General features: G+C 42.4%; 1 protein-coding gene across 1 annotated transcript in view; it reads right to left on the bottom strand.

Moving 5' to 3' along the window:
- Positions 1-5346: 5346 nt before the first annotated feature.
- LOC109880006 (GTP-binding protein REM 2) overlaps positions 5347-15536 on the bottom strand; it is a 32521-nt gene continuing 22331 nt past the window's right edge. Inside the window, exon 5 of the mRNA XM_020472227.2 lies at positions 5347-7224. Within this exon, the coding sequence (XP_020327816.1) occupies positions 6899-7224 (326 nt within the window). The 3' untranslated portion in view covers positions 5347-6898. The remainder of the gene's footprint in view (positions 7225-15536) is intronic.

The raw sequence follows: 15536 nt of genomic DNA, 5'->3' as shown, positions 1-15536 counted from the left end.
TAGGATGACTTGTGTCTGTATGTGTCTTGCTCAAGGGCACAACAGGAGGCAATGACATCTAGGATTAGATTCCAGCAACCCTCCGGATGCCAGCTTACTTCCCGCCAGATTTTTCCCGTCGGTCCTGGGACTCGACCTGCCAAACTTCTGGCTGCTGGCTTGCCTCTCTAACTGCTAGGCTTCCTTACAACACTAGTACGATATTGTCATGTTCACACAAATGAGACAAGAGCATAACACTCATCAAGGACGTCAAACAAAATTAATTTATTCTCTTTCGAAAGACAAGAGTGCAAAATAATAGACCGTGACAAATAAGTGAGCATGTGTAGCTAAATGTATATCAATGATGTTGCCACCCGCTGTCAACACATCCAAGCAACGTTTCCAGAACGCTTATGATTGTGTTTGCCTGTGTGGCCAGCCCCCACAGTGCTCTGTTCTATGGTAGTGAATGTTTATGTACATGTTCCGTATGTACGTACTGCATGTACACATTTTCAGCAGGTAAAAAAACAATCTAACTTGAAACAACCACAGGTAGGCTAGTTGAGTCTTTCTCGTCATCTTCTCTTATACAGCGCCTTCGGAAAGTATTCTAACCCCTTGACTTATTCCACATTTTGCTACGTTACAGCCTTGTTCTAAAATGGATTAAATAAAAACAATTCCTCAGCAATCTACACACAATGCCCCATAATGAAAAAGTTGAGATTTTTGCAAATGTATTAAAAATAATAAACATAAATACCTTATTCACATAAGTATTCAGACCGTTTGCTATGAGACTCGAAATTGAGCTCAGGTGCATCCTGTTTCCATTGATCCTCCTTGAGATATTAATACAACTTGATTGGAGTCCACCTGTGTTATATTCAATTGATTGGACATGATTTGGAAAGGCACACACCTGTCTATATAACGTCCCACAGTTGACAGTGCATGTCAGAGCAAAAACCAAGCAATGAGGTCAAAGGAATTGTCTGTAGAGCTCTGAGACAAGATTGTGTCGAGGCATAGATCTGGGGAAGGGTACCAAACAATGTCTGCAGTATTGAAGTTTCCAAAGAACACAGTGGCCTCCATCATTCTTAAATGGACTCTTCCTAGAGCTGGCCGCCCGGCCAAACTGAGCAATCAGGGGAGAAGGGCCTTGGTCAGGGAGGTGGCCAAGAACCCGATGGTCACTGACAGAGCTCTAGAGTTCCTCTGTGAAGATGGTAGAAACTTCCAGAAGACAACCATCTCTGCAGCACTCCACCAATCAGGCCTTTATGGTAGAGTGGCCAGACGGAAGCCACTCCTCAGTAAAAGGCACATGACAGCCCACTTGTAGTTTGCCAAAAGGCACCTAAAGACACTCAGACCATGAGAAACAAGATTCTCTGGTCTGATGAAACCAAGATTGAACTCTTTGGCCTGAATGCCAAGCATCACATCTGGAGGAAACCTAGCACCATACCTATGGTGAAGCACGGTGGTGGCAGCATCATGCTTTGGGGATGCTTTTCAGTGGTAGGGACTGGGAGACTAGTCAGGATCGAGGGAAACATGAACGGAGCAAAGTACAGAGAGATCCTTGATGTAAACCTGCTCCAGAGCACTCAGAATCTCAGACTGGGGCGAAGATTCACCTTCCAACAGGACAACAACCCTAAGCACACAGCCAAGACAACGCAGGAGTGGCTTCGGGACAAGTCTCTGTCCTTTAGTGGCCCAGCCAGAGCCCAGACTTAAATCAAATCAAATCTGATTGGTTACATACACATGGTTAGCAGATGTTAATGTGAGTGTAGCGAAATGCTTGTGCTTCTAGTTCCGACCATGCAGTAATATCTAACAAGTAATCTAACTATTTCACAACAACTACATTATGCACACAAGTGTAAAGGAATGAATAAGAATATGTACATGTAAATATATGGAGGAGCGATGGCCGAACGGCATAGGCATGCAGTAGATGGTATAGAGTAGAGTATATACATATGAGATGAGTAATGTGAGGTATGAAAACATTATATAAAGTGGCCAGTGATACATTTATTACATCCGACTGTTTTATTATTAAAGTGGCTAGAGATTTGAGTTAGTGTGTTGGCAGCAGCCACTCAATGTTAGTGACGGCTGTTTAACAGTCTGATGGCCTTGAGATAGAAGCAGCTGTTTTTCAGTCTCTCTGTCCCAGCTTTGATGCACCTGTACTGACCTCGTCTTCTGGATGGTAGCGGGGTGAACAGGCAATGGCTCGGGTGGTTGTTGTCCTTGATGATCCTTTTGGCCTTCCTGTTACATCGGGTGGTGTAGGTGTCCTGGAGGGCAGGTAGTTTGCCCCCGGTGATGCGTTGTGCAGACCTCACAACCCTCTGGAGAGCCTTGCGGTTGTGGGCGATGCAGTTGCCGTACCAGGCTGTGATACAGCCCGACAGGATGCTCTCGATTGTGCATCTGTAAAAGTTTGTGAGTGTTTTTGGTGACAAGCCAAATTTCTTCAGGCTCCTGAGGTTGAAGAGACGCTGTTGAGCCTTCTTCACTACGCTGTCTGTGTGGGTGGACCATTTCAGTTTGTCTGTGATGTGTACGCAGAGGAACTTAAAACTTTCCACCTTCTCCACTACTGTCCTGTCGATGTGGAAAGGGGGGTGCTCCCTCTGCTGTTTCCTGAAGTCCACGGTAATCTCCTGTTTTGTTGAGAGTGAGGTTATTTTCCTGACACCACACTCCGAGGGCCCTCACCTCCTCCCTGTAGGCTTTCTCGTCATTGTTGGTAATCAAGCCTACCACTGTAGTGTCGTCTGCAAACTTGATGATTGAGTTGGAGGCGTGCATGGCCACGCAGTCATGGGTGAACAGCGAGTACAGGAGAGGGCTGAGAACTCACCCTTGTGGGGCCCCAGTGTTGAGGATAAGCTGGGTGGAGATATTGTTTCCTACCCTCACCACCTGGGTGCGGCCCATCAGAAAGTCCAGGACCCAGTTGCACAGGGCGGGTTCGAGACCCAGGATCTTGAGCTTAAAGAGGAGTTTGGAGGGTACTATGGTGTTAAATGCTGAGCTGTAGTCGATGAACAGCATTCTTACATAGGTATTCCTCTTGTCCAGTATTCCTCTTATCGTTCTAACTTCTCTGGAGAGACCTGAAAATGGCTGTGCTGCAACACTCCCCATCCAACCTGACAGAGCTTGAGAGGATCTACTGAGAAGAATAGAAGAAACTCCCCAAATACAGGTGTGCCAAGCTTGTAGCGTCATACAAAAGATTCAATGCTGTAATCGCTGCCAAAGGTGCTTCAACAAAGTACTGAGTAAATGGTCTAAATACAGTGCCTTGCGAAAGTATTCGGCCCCCTTGAACTTTGCGACCTTTTGCCACATTTCAGGCTTCAAACATAAAGATATAAAACTATATTTTTTTGTGAAGAATCAACAACAAGTGGGACACAATCATGAAGTGGAACGACATTTATTGGATATTTCAAACTTTTTTAACAAATCAAAAACTCAAAAATTGGGTGTGCAAAATTATTCAGCCCCCTTAAGTTAATACTTTGTAGCGCCACCTTTTGCTCCGATAACAGCTGTAAGTCGCTTGGGGTATGTCTCTATCAGTTTTGCACATCGAGAGACTGAAATGTTTTCCCATTCCTCCTTGCAAAACAGCTCGAGCTCAGTGAGGTTGGATGGAGAGCATTTGTGAACAGCAGTTTTCAGTTCTTTTCAAAGATTCTCGATTGGATTCAGGTCTGGACTTTGACTTGGCCATTCTAACACCTGGATATGTTTATTTTTGAACCATTCCATTGTAGATTTTGCTTTATGTTTTGGATCATTGTCTTGTTGGAAGACAAATCTCCGTCCCAGTCTCAGGTCTTTTGAGACTCCATCAGGTTTTCTTCCAGAATGGTCCTGTATTTGGCTCCATCCATCTTCCCATCAATTTTAACCATCTTCCCTGTCCCTGCTGAAGAAAAGCAGGCCCAAACCATGATGCTGCCACCACCATGTTTGACAGTGGGGATGGTGTGTTCAGGGTTATGAGCTGTGTTGCTTTTACGCCAAACATAACGTTTTGCATTGTTGCCAAAAAGTTCAATTTTGGTTTCATCTGACCAGAGCACCTTCTTCCACATGTTTGGTGTGTCTCCCAGGTGGCTTGTGGCAAACTTTAAACGACACATTTTATGGATATCTTTAAGAAATGGCTTTCTTCTTGCCACTCTTCCATAAAGGCCAGATTTGTGCAATATACGACTGATTGTTGTCCTATGGACAGAGTCTCCCACCTCAGCTGTAGATCTCTGCAGTTCATCCAGAGTGATCATGGGCCTCTTGGCTGCATCTCTGATCAGTCTTCTCCTTGTATGAGCTGAAAGGTTAGAGGGACGGCCAGGTCTTGGTAGATTTGCAGTGGTCTGATACTCCTTCCATTTCAATATTATCGCTTGCACAGTGCTCCTTGGGATGTTTAAAGCTTGGGAAATATTTTTGTATCCAAATCCGGCTTTAAACTTCTTCACAACAGTATCTCGGACCTGCCTGGTGTGTTCCTTGTTCTTCATGATGCTCTCTGCGCTTTTAACGGACCTCTGAGACTATCACAGTGCAGGTGCATTTATACGGAGACTTGATTACACACAGGTGGATTGTATTTATCATCATTAGTCATTTAGGTCAACATTGGATCATTCAGAGATCCTCACTGAACTTCTGGAGAGAGTTTGCTGCACTGAAAGTTAAGGGGCTGAATAATTTTGCACGCCCAATTTTTCAGTTTCTGATCTGTTAAAAAAGTTTGAAATATCCAATAAATGTCGTTCCACTTCATGATTGTGTCCCACTTGTTGTTGATTCTTCACAAAAAAAAGACAGTTTTATATCTTTATGTTTGAAGCCTGAAATGTGGCAAAAGGTCGCAAAGTTCAAGGGGGCCGAATACTTTCGCAAGGCACTGTACTTATGTAAATGTGATATTTAAGTTTTTTATTTTTAACACATTTGTAAAAAAAAAAAAAAAAATGTTTTAGCTTCGTCATTATGGGGTATTGTGTGTAGATTTATGAGGGAAAAAAACGATTTAATCAATTTTAGAATAAGGCTTTAACGTAACAAAATGTGAAAAATGTCAAGGGTTCTTAATACTTTCCGAAAGGCACTGTATAATATATATTCCTGTGTTCCTCTAGCAAGCCAATGTGCTCTGACTCAGCCTCAGTCAGCAGTTATTGGAGTGGGTACTACCAGTCTGTGGGTTCTGCCAGTCGGTGGATTCTGCCAGTCTGGGGTTCTTGCCAGTCTGTGGCTTCTATCAGTCTGTAGGTTCTGCCAGTCTGTGGGTTCTGCCAGTCTGTGGGTTCTGCCAGTCTGTGGGTTCTGCCAGTCTGTGGGTTCTGCCAGTCTGTGGGTTCTGTCAGTCTGTGGGTTCTGTCAGTCTGTAGGTTCTGCCAGTTTGTGGGTTCTGCCAGTCTGTGGGTTCTGCCAGTCTGTGGGTTCTGCCAGAGTTTTCCCTGTTAGGTCTGGGCCCTAGTTACAAGTAATTCCTTACTTCTATTAATTTAGAGCGATTTACTTATTGCTAGGCTCTGCAGTAGCTGCATATATATAAGTAGAGCCTGTAGTTTTTCCTGGTGAGGAAAATCTCCTTGCCCAATTAAATAGGATCATGATTGAGTGCAGGGATGTTTAGCATTGAGTCAATGTAAAGGAGAGTGTAGTGGGATAAGTGGCCAGATTCCATATAACCGCAAGACTTGAGTTTACATTCACTTTCAAAATAGCTCCTGTAATATATGACCTGCTCCAACCAAGTTCTCTCATCTATGGGATTATTGAGCACTACCTGCTCTACAGAAAAAAATAATCTCCAAAAGCAATACCTGATATAAAGGGATTATGCAGCAGCGACATTAAATCTGATCGGTATAAAAAGTGCAAGATGAGGCTTTTGAAAAGGGCATTGCATTGGAGATCACAGGGGAGGGATAGTATACCATAAATTCCGGCCAATAAGAAGTAAATCCAGGACGTTGTTATTATAATTACATGAGCCTACTGGGCAAGTCTTATCACTGCAAATCTATTCACTGTGTAACATCATGCTTTTAAACAGGGACTTAAGGTCTACATTAGATCTTTATCAGTCTCTACATAATCATTAGGTCTACATTAGATCTCCATCAGTCTCTACATAATCATTAGGTCTACATTAGATCTCCATCAGTCTCTACATAACCATTATGTCTACATTAGATCTCTATCAGTCTCTACATAATCATTAGGTCTACATTAGATCTCTATCCGTCTCTACATAATCATTAGCTCTACATTATATCATCAGTCTCTACATAATCATTAGGTCTACATTAGATCTCCATCAGTCTCTACATAATCATTAGGTCTACAATAGATCTCTATCAGTCTCTACATAATCATTAGGTGTACAATAGATCTCTATCAGTCTCTACATAATCATTAGGTGTACAATAGATCTCTATCAGTCTCTACATAATCATTAGGTGTACAATAGATCTCTATCAGTCTCTACATAATCATTAGGTCTATATTAGATCTCTATCAGTCTCTACATAATCAGACACGACATGCCTCTTGGGTGTATTCATTTGTGAGCAATTCTTTTCCATCTTGCACATTTTCCTTCTTGATTCATTCATCTTTCTCCAATATCACTCTTCATTGTTTTTTTTGTCTCTCATTGCGTAATGAGTCGTCTCGTATCCATCTCATCTCGCAATTCTGATGACTTCATCTCTCTCTCTCTCTCTCTCTCTCTCTCTCTCCTATTCATTTTCCCCTTCCATTACTTATCTCCCATCCCCTGTTGTCCTCCTTCATTCTTTCCACGTTTCACACACCTCCCATCCCCTCTCTCTGTCTGTCTGATGTGTCACATTGCACTGAGGTCATGGCAGGAGCGTGATTTCTGTCGGAGGATCTTGCTCCCCCTGTGCCTGCTCATCTCCCTGTATTGGCCTCGGTCCCTGTCTCCTCGGCCGTAGGAGCGTGGCACCAGGCCAGTCAGGAAGCGCTTGGCCTTGCTGGTCAGGCTCTCCCTGCGCCCCGCCCCGGGGTCCCCCTCCGTCCAGCCTGGCCCCACGCAGTCACCCCTGGCAGCCTTCACTGCCCCCTCCAGCAACTCGGTGGTGCCGTGGTCCAGGGAGGCAGACAGCTCCAGATATTGGCAGTCATACATCATGGCACTGGAGTGGGCCTCTGGAACACAGAGAGAGGGGCGAGGGATGTAGCAATAGAGAGATACCATGACAGCCATGTTTAGTGGAAAGGTCAGTTGGGCTTATCCTAATATCTACTACATATAACAGCTGATTGAATGGAGTCTTAACCTGTTAAGAGCGGAATGAAAATGACTTATTTTTTTATGGAGCTGAGCCGTTCTCAGCTGAGCCGAGGCAGGGAGGAGCCACAATAAGATGAGACCACCGTGAGATTATAGTGTTGTGGTGGCAGTGGCTGAGGTGGGAAGAGGATAGAGGAGGGGAGTAGAGAGGAGAGTGAGCGAGAGAGAGAGCAAGAGGGAGAGAGAGAGCAAGGACAAAGAAGGAGAGAGGGAGGAGGGGAGGAGAGAGGGAGGAGGGGGTATCAGAGGGAGGAGGGGTGACAGAGGGAGGAGGTGTAGAGAGAAGGCAGACTAAGCATTAGAGAGAGCAGTAGATATTAAACAACAGCATTGTGTTATTAACGATGGTTAGAGCTCAGTGAAAGCTGCTGTGGGGAGGATGGCTCATAATAATGGCTGGAACAAAGCAAATGGAATGGCATCAAACTATGTGTTGGATGTATTTGATACCATTCCCCCTATTCCGCTCCAGCCATTACCAAGAGCCTGTCCTCCCCAATTAAGGTGATAGCGCTTCGACCCTCAATTAGCTAATGAATGAATAACATTTTATATATATAAATATATATATAAATATATATATAAATATATAAATATATATATAAATATATATATATATATATAAATAAATATATATATATATAAATATATATATAAATATATATATATATATATATAAATATAAATATATATAAATATATATATATATATAAATATATATATAAATATAAATATATATAAATATATATATAAATATAAATATATATATAAATATAAATATAAATATATATATAAATACAATTTTATATATACACACACACACGACACACACACACACACACACATCATTCGGAAAGTATTCAGGCCCCTTGCCTTTTTCCACAGTTTGTTATGTTACAGCCTTATTCTAAAATGTATTCAATTATTTTTTCTCTCATAAATCTCACATAATACCCATAATGACAAAGTGGTTTTAAAAAAAATAACCCTTTGCTATGAGACTTGAAATTGAGCTCAGGTGCATCCTGTTTCCATTGATCATCCTTGAGATGTTTCTACAACTTGATTGGAGTTCACCTGTGGTAAATTAAATTGATTGGACATGATTTGGAAAGGCACACACCTGTCTATAAAACATCCCACAGTTGAAATTGCATGTCAGAGCAAAAAAAAAGAAGGAATTGTCCGTGGAGCTCCGAGACAGGATTGTGTCGAGGCACAGATCTGGGGAAGAGTACCAAAATCATTATGCAGCATTGAAGGTCCCCAAGAACACAGTGGCCTCCATCATTCTTAAATGTAAGAAATTTGGAACCATCAAGACTCTTCCTTGGGCTGGCCGCCTGGCCTGAGCAATCAGGGGTGAAGGGCCTTGGACAGGGAGGTGACCAAGAACCCGATGGTACATTTTTTTATGTTATTTAACCTTTAATTAACTAGGCAAGTCAGTTAAGAACACATTCTTATTTACAATGACAGCCTACCAAAAGGCAAAAGGTCTCCTTATGGGGATGGGGGCTGGGATTCAAAATCAAAATAAAGGACAACACACACACATCACAACAAGAGAGACAACACAACACTACATAAAGAGAGACCTAAGACAACAACATAGCATGGCAGCAACACATGACAACACATTATGGTAGAAACACAACATGACAACAACATGGTAGCAACACAACATGGCAGCAGCACGACATGGTAGCAGCACAATAGATAGTACAAACATTATTGGGCACAGACAATAGCACAAAGGGGAAGAAGGTAGAGACAACAATACATCACGCAAAGCAGCCACAACTGTCCAGTTTGAGTGTTTGTTGCAGCTCGTTCCAGTCGCTAGCTGCGGTGGTCACTCTGACAGAGCTCCAGAATTCCTCTGTGGAGATGGGAGAACCTTCCAGAAGGACAACCATCTCTGCAGCACTCCACCAATCAAATCAAATCAAATTTATTTATATAGCCCTTCGTACATCAGCTGATATCTCAAAGTGCTGTACAGAAACCCAGCCTAAAACCCCAAACAGCAATCAATGCAGGTGTAGAAGCATAAATCAGACCTTTATGGTAGACTGGCCAGACAGAAGCCACTTCTCAGTAAAAGGCACATGATAGCCTGCATGGAGTTTGCCAAAAGGCACCTAATGACTCTCAGACCATGAGAAACAAGATTATCTAGGTCTGAGATTGATCAGAGATTGATTAGTTGCTCAGCCCCCACCCTGTTTCTGCGCCCTCAACTTCCGGACATGTCTCAGTGCTGTTGTGCTGTTTGTTGCTACTTGGCTATTTGTTTTTAGTTTTTTTGTTTTTTACATTTAATACATTGACCAACATCTTAGTTTTTTCCTCACTCAAGTTTTTCACTCCGGACGCTTTATCTGCACATGGTTCTACAGGACCTCCATCAGCCGAAGCTAAGTAGTAACATTAACACTATGCCATCTAATTGCAGTGGCTGCATTCATAATATACAGGAGAACTATCGCCTTAAGGTGAGGATAGCCATGTTGCTAACACAGCTTCAAATGCAATCGTTAGGCAAGGGCAATTTATGTGTAGGAAAGGATGAAATAGCGTCTGTGCCACCAGTAAGTACAGATAGTATATAAATCCCCTCGCACAGTCCCCGCAGCCGGACAATTTTCTCAAGGCTTCTGGAATTAAATGGTTTCGGCATAACCGGTATCGTTCATTCAGCCGACAGAAACTTTCAACCGGTTCTCCCCATTAAGCAACAAGTCGGAGTCAGGAGCCTTCTCAGGTCTCTCAACCACCCATTACTGAGTCTGAGCTGCCGAAGCCTCCCACCATTAGCTCTGACAAATTGAAAACCCTAGTCATTCGTGACTCTTTTACCCATAATATTAGACTTAAAAATAATACACTGTTTACCAGGGGGCAGGGATACCGGCATAAAGGCTAATCTGAAGATGGTGCTGGCTAAGGCTAAAACTGGCTAGTGTAGAAATGTAGGTTTGGCAAAACAAAACATTTTATGTTATTTAACTCAGCAAGTCAGTTAAGAACAAATTCTTATTTTCAATGACAGCCTAGGAACAGTGGGTTAACTGCCTGTTCAGGGGCAGAACGACAGTTTTGGGATTTGAACTTGCAACCTTCCGGTTGCTAGTCCACCGCTCTAATCACTAGGCTACCCTGTCACCCCACATGGTGGTGTTCGCCTTAGCAATCTCACTGGAATAAAAACCTCCATTCCTGTCATTATTGAAAGAGATTGTGATAGCTCGCATCTCAAAATAGGGTTACTTAATGTTAGATCCCTCACTTCCAAGGCAGTCATAGTCGATGAACTAATCACTGATCATAATCTTGATGTGATTGGCCTGACTGAAACATGGCTCAAACCTGATGAATTTATTGTGTTAAATGAGGACTCTCCTCTTGGTTACACTAGTGACCATATAACCCGCACAGCCCGCAAAGGCAGAGGTGTTGCTAACATTTATGACAGCAATTTCAATTTACAACCCAATTTACAGCCTACTCAGTCATTTTTATAGCTACTGTTTACAGGCCTCGTGGGCAGTATACAGCGTTCTTCACCGAGTTCCCTTAATTCATACCGGACCTTGTATTCATGGCAGATAATATTCACATGGCTTTCGGAGCCATTATTGACTCCGGACCTACTCATTGCCACAGTCATACCCTGGATCTAGTTTTATCCCGTGGAATACATATTGTGGATCTTAATGTTTTTTCTCATAATCCTGGACTATCGGACCACCATTTGATTACGTTTGCAATCACAACAAATAATCTGCTCAGACCCCAACCAAGGATCATCAAATGACGTGCTATAAATTCTCGAACAACCCAAAGATTCCTAGATGCTCTTCCAGACTCCCTCCACTTACCCATGGACGTTGGAGTACAAAAATGGGTTAACCTAACTGAGGAACTTAACCTTGCGTAATACCCTAGATGCAGTCGTACCCCTAAAAACAAGAAACACTTGTCACAAGAAATTTGCTCCATGGTATACAGAAAATACCCGAGCCTTAAAACAAGCTTCCAATAAATTGGAACGGAAATGGTGCTCCACCAAACTAGAAGTCTTCCGACTAGCTTGGAAAGACGGTACCGTGCAGTATCGAAGAGCCCTCACTGCTGCTTGATCATCCTATTTTTCCAACCTAATTGAGGAGAATAAGATACTGTCGCAAAGTTAACTAAAAAGCAGCATTAAACAAGAGAGGATTGCTTTAATTTCAGCAGTGATAAATTCATGAACTTCTTTGATGAAAAGATCATGATTATTAGAAAGCAAATTACAGACTCCAATTTGAATCTTTGTATTTCTCCAAAGCTCAGTAGTCCTGAGTTTGCGCAGAACTGCCAGGACCTAGGATCAATGGAGACACTCAATAAAAAAAAAATCCTGTATCTCTTGTCAAATTCATGGAAATAGTCATGGCCTCTAAACCGTCAAGCTGCATACTGGACCCTATTCCAACTAAACTACTGAAAAAGCTACTTCCTGTGCTTGGCCCTCCTATGTTGAACATAATAAATGATTCCCTATTCACTGGATGTGTACCAGTCATAAAGCCTCTCTTGTAAAAGCCAAACCTTGACCAGGAAAATGTAAAAAACTATCGGACTATATTGAATCTCCCATTCCTCAATTTTTGTTGTTGTTGAAAAAGCTGTTTCACAGCAACTCACTGCCTTCCTGGAGACAAATAATGTATATGAAATGCTTCAGTCTGGTTTTAGACCCCATCATAGCACTGAGACTGCACTTGTGAAGGTGGTAAATGACCTTTTAATGGTGTCAAACCAAGGCTCTGCATCTGTCCTCTTGCTCCTAGACCTTAGTGTTGCTTTTGACACCATCGATCACCACATTCTTTTGGAGAGATTAGAAACCCTAATTGGTCTACAAGGACAAGTTCTTGCCTGGTTTAGATCTTATCTGTCAGAAAGATATCAGTCTCTGTGGATGGTTTGTCCTCTGACAAATCAATTGTAAGTTCTCTCAAGGTTCCGTTTTAGGACCACTATTGTTTCCACTATATATATATATATTCTATCTCTTCGTGATGTCGCTCGTATACGCAATGTCAACTTTCACTGCTATGCGGACAACACTTGGCTGTACAATTCGAAGCCCCAAAATTGCCTACCCTGGAAGCCTGTGTTCCAGACATAAGGAAGTGGATGTCGGCAAATGTTTTACTTTAAAACTCGGACAAAACAGAGATGCTAGTTCTAGGTCCCAAGAAACAAAGAGATCTGCTGTTGGATCTGACAATTATTTAGATTTTTTTAACCTTTATTTAAATAGGCAAGTCATTTAATAACAAATTCTTATTTACAATGACGACCTACACCAGCCAAACCCGGACATTTCTGGACCAAATGTGTACCGCCCTACGGCCAGTTGTGATACAGCCTGGATTCAAACCAGGGTATCTGTAGTGACACCTCAAGCACTGAAATGCACTGCCTTAGACTGCTGTGCCACTTGATAGTTGTACAGTCGTCTCAAATAAAACTGAAGGACCTCGGCGTTACTCTGGACACTGATCTCTCTTTTGATGAACATATCAAGAATATCTCAAGGACAGTGTTTTCCATATTCGTAACATTGCAAAAATCGGAAACATTTTGTCAAAAAATTTGGCAGAAAAGCTTTTGTCACTTCTAGATTAGACTACTGCAATGCTCTACTCTCTGGCTACCCAGATAAAGCACTAAATAAACTTCTGTTAGTGCTAAACATGGCTGCTAGAGTCCTGACTAGAACCCACATTTTTTATCATATTTATCAATTTCCGACTTACTGACTTGCCCAAAGAAAACTGCCTGTTGCTCAGGCCCTGAAGCCAGGATATGCATATAATTGGTACTATTGGAAAGAAGACACTTTAAGTTTGTAGAAATGTTAAAATAATGTAGGAGATTTTAACACAATAGATATGGTAGGAGAAAATACAAAGAAAACCCAACATATTTTATTTTTTGAGAGCCCATGCTCTTCCAATAGAATGTATAGGTAAAAGATGAAATCTAGCTCCCAGTATGCAATTCCTATGGCTTCCACTGGGTGTCAGTAGTCTTTGTTCAAGGTTTCAGGCTTGTTTCTTCCAAAACGAGGAAGAATTATGAGTTTTACCACAGGGATACAGACTTGGAAACTCATGTATGCGCCGTGACGAGGAGGAGACGCACCTGCTAATATCATTTTTCCTATTAAACATACTTCTTTCCGTATTAAATATTATAGTTTAGTTACATTTTAGGGTATCTGAGGATTGCATAGAAACATATTTTGACTTGTTTTAACAAAGTTTAGCATTAGCATTTTGGATTCCTTTCTCTGCATGTTGAACTGGTGGATTACTCAAATCGATGGCATCAAACTAAACAGACTTTTTGGGATATAAAGGATTTTATCTAACAAAACGACACTACATGTTGTAGCTGGGACCCTTAGGATGACAAATCAGAGGAAGATTTTCAAGATATTCAAGTTAATATTTAATTGCTATTTGTGAATTTATGAAACCTGTGCCGGTGGAAAAATATTTTGATGTAGGGCTCCGTCCTCAAACAATCGCATGGCATGCTTTCGCTGTAAAGCCTACTGTAAATCGGACAGTGCAGTTAGATTAACAAGAATCTACGTTTTTAACCGATATAAGACTGTATGTACCTAAATGTTTACTAAATGTTTACTATCCATATTTTTTTCCCCTGGAAGTTGTCCCGCTGGTGGGAGGCCTAGCCATATTAATTAAAGGTCTTACTGCTAACCTACAAATCATTACATGGGCCTTGCTACCTATATTTCCGATTTGGTCCTGCCGTACATGCCTAAACGTATGCTACCGTCACAAGATGTAGGCCTCCTTATTGTCCCTAGAATTTCTAAGCAAACTGCTGGAGGCAGGGCTTTCTCCTATAGACCTCAATTTTTATGGAATTATCTGATTATCCATGTGAGAGATGCAGACTCAGTCTTGACCTTTAAGTCTTTACTGAAGACTCATCTCTTCAGTAGGTCCTATGATTGAGTGTAGTCTGGCCTAGAGGTGCGAAGGTGAACGGCAAGGCACTGGAGCGACGAACTGCCCTTGCTGTCACTGCCTGGCCGGCAGAGACAACAAGGGCTTTCCACTGGGATTCTTCCATGCGCTCCCTAGGAGGGGTGCGTCACTTGAGTACGTTGAGTCACAGACATGATCTTCCTGTCCGGTTTTGCGCCCCCTCGGGCTTGTGCTGTGGGGGAGATCTTCGTGGGCTATACTCAGCCTTGTCTCAGGGATGTAAGTTGGTGATCTGTTGATATCCCTCTAGTGGTGAGGGGGCTGTGCTTTGGAAAAGTGGGTGGGGTTATATCCTGCCTGGTTGGCCCTGTCCCGGGGTATCGTCGGACAGGGACACAGTGTCCCCGGACCCACGTGTCTCAGTATCAAGTATCTACAGTGGGGAGAACAAGTATTTGATACACTGCCGATTTTGCAGGTTTCCCTACTTACAAAGCATGTAGAGGTCTGTAATTTTTATCATAGGTACACTTCAACTGTGAGAGACGGAATCTAAAACAAAAATCCAGAAAATCACATTGTATGATTTTTAAGTAATTAATTTGCATTTTATTGCATGACATAAGTACATCAGAAAATCAGAACTTAATATTTGGTACAGAAACCTTTGTTTGCAATTACAGAGATCATATGTTTCCTGTAGTTCTTGACTAGGTTTACACACACTGCAGCAGGGATTTTGGCCCACTCCTCCATAAAGACTTTCTCCAGATCCTTCAGGTTTCGGGGCTGTCGCTGGGCAATACGGACTTTCAGCTCCCTCCAAAGATTTTCTATTGGGTTCAGGCCACTCCAGGACCTTGAGATGCTTCTTACGGAGCCACTCCTTAGTTGCCCTGGCTGTGTGTTTCCGGTCATTGTCATGCTGGAAGACCCAGCTATGACCCATCTTCAATGCTCTTACTGTGGGAAGGAGGTTGTTGGCCAAGATCTCGCGATACATGGCCCCATCCTCCCCTCAATACGGTGCAGTCGTCCTGTCCCCTTTGCAGAAAAGCATCCCCAAAGAATGTTTCCACCTCCATGCTTCATGGTTGGGATGGTGTTCTTGGAGTTGTACTCATCCTTTTTCTTCCTCCAAACAC

This window comes from Oncorhynchus kisutch, linkage group LG30 (assembly GCF_002021735.2).
Source record: "Oncorhynchus kisutch isolate 150728-3 linkage group LG30, Okis_V2, whole genome shotgun sequence".
In the NCBI taxonomy this organism is placed as follows: domain Eukaryota; kingdom Metazoa; phylum Chordata; class Actinopteri; order Salmoniformes; family Salmonidae; genus Oncorhynchus; species Oncorhynchus kisutch.
The sequence above is the reverse complement of the archived record's forward strand: the minus strand, read 5'-3'. Positions and strand labels throughout refer to the sequence as shown.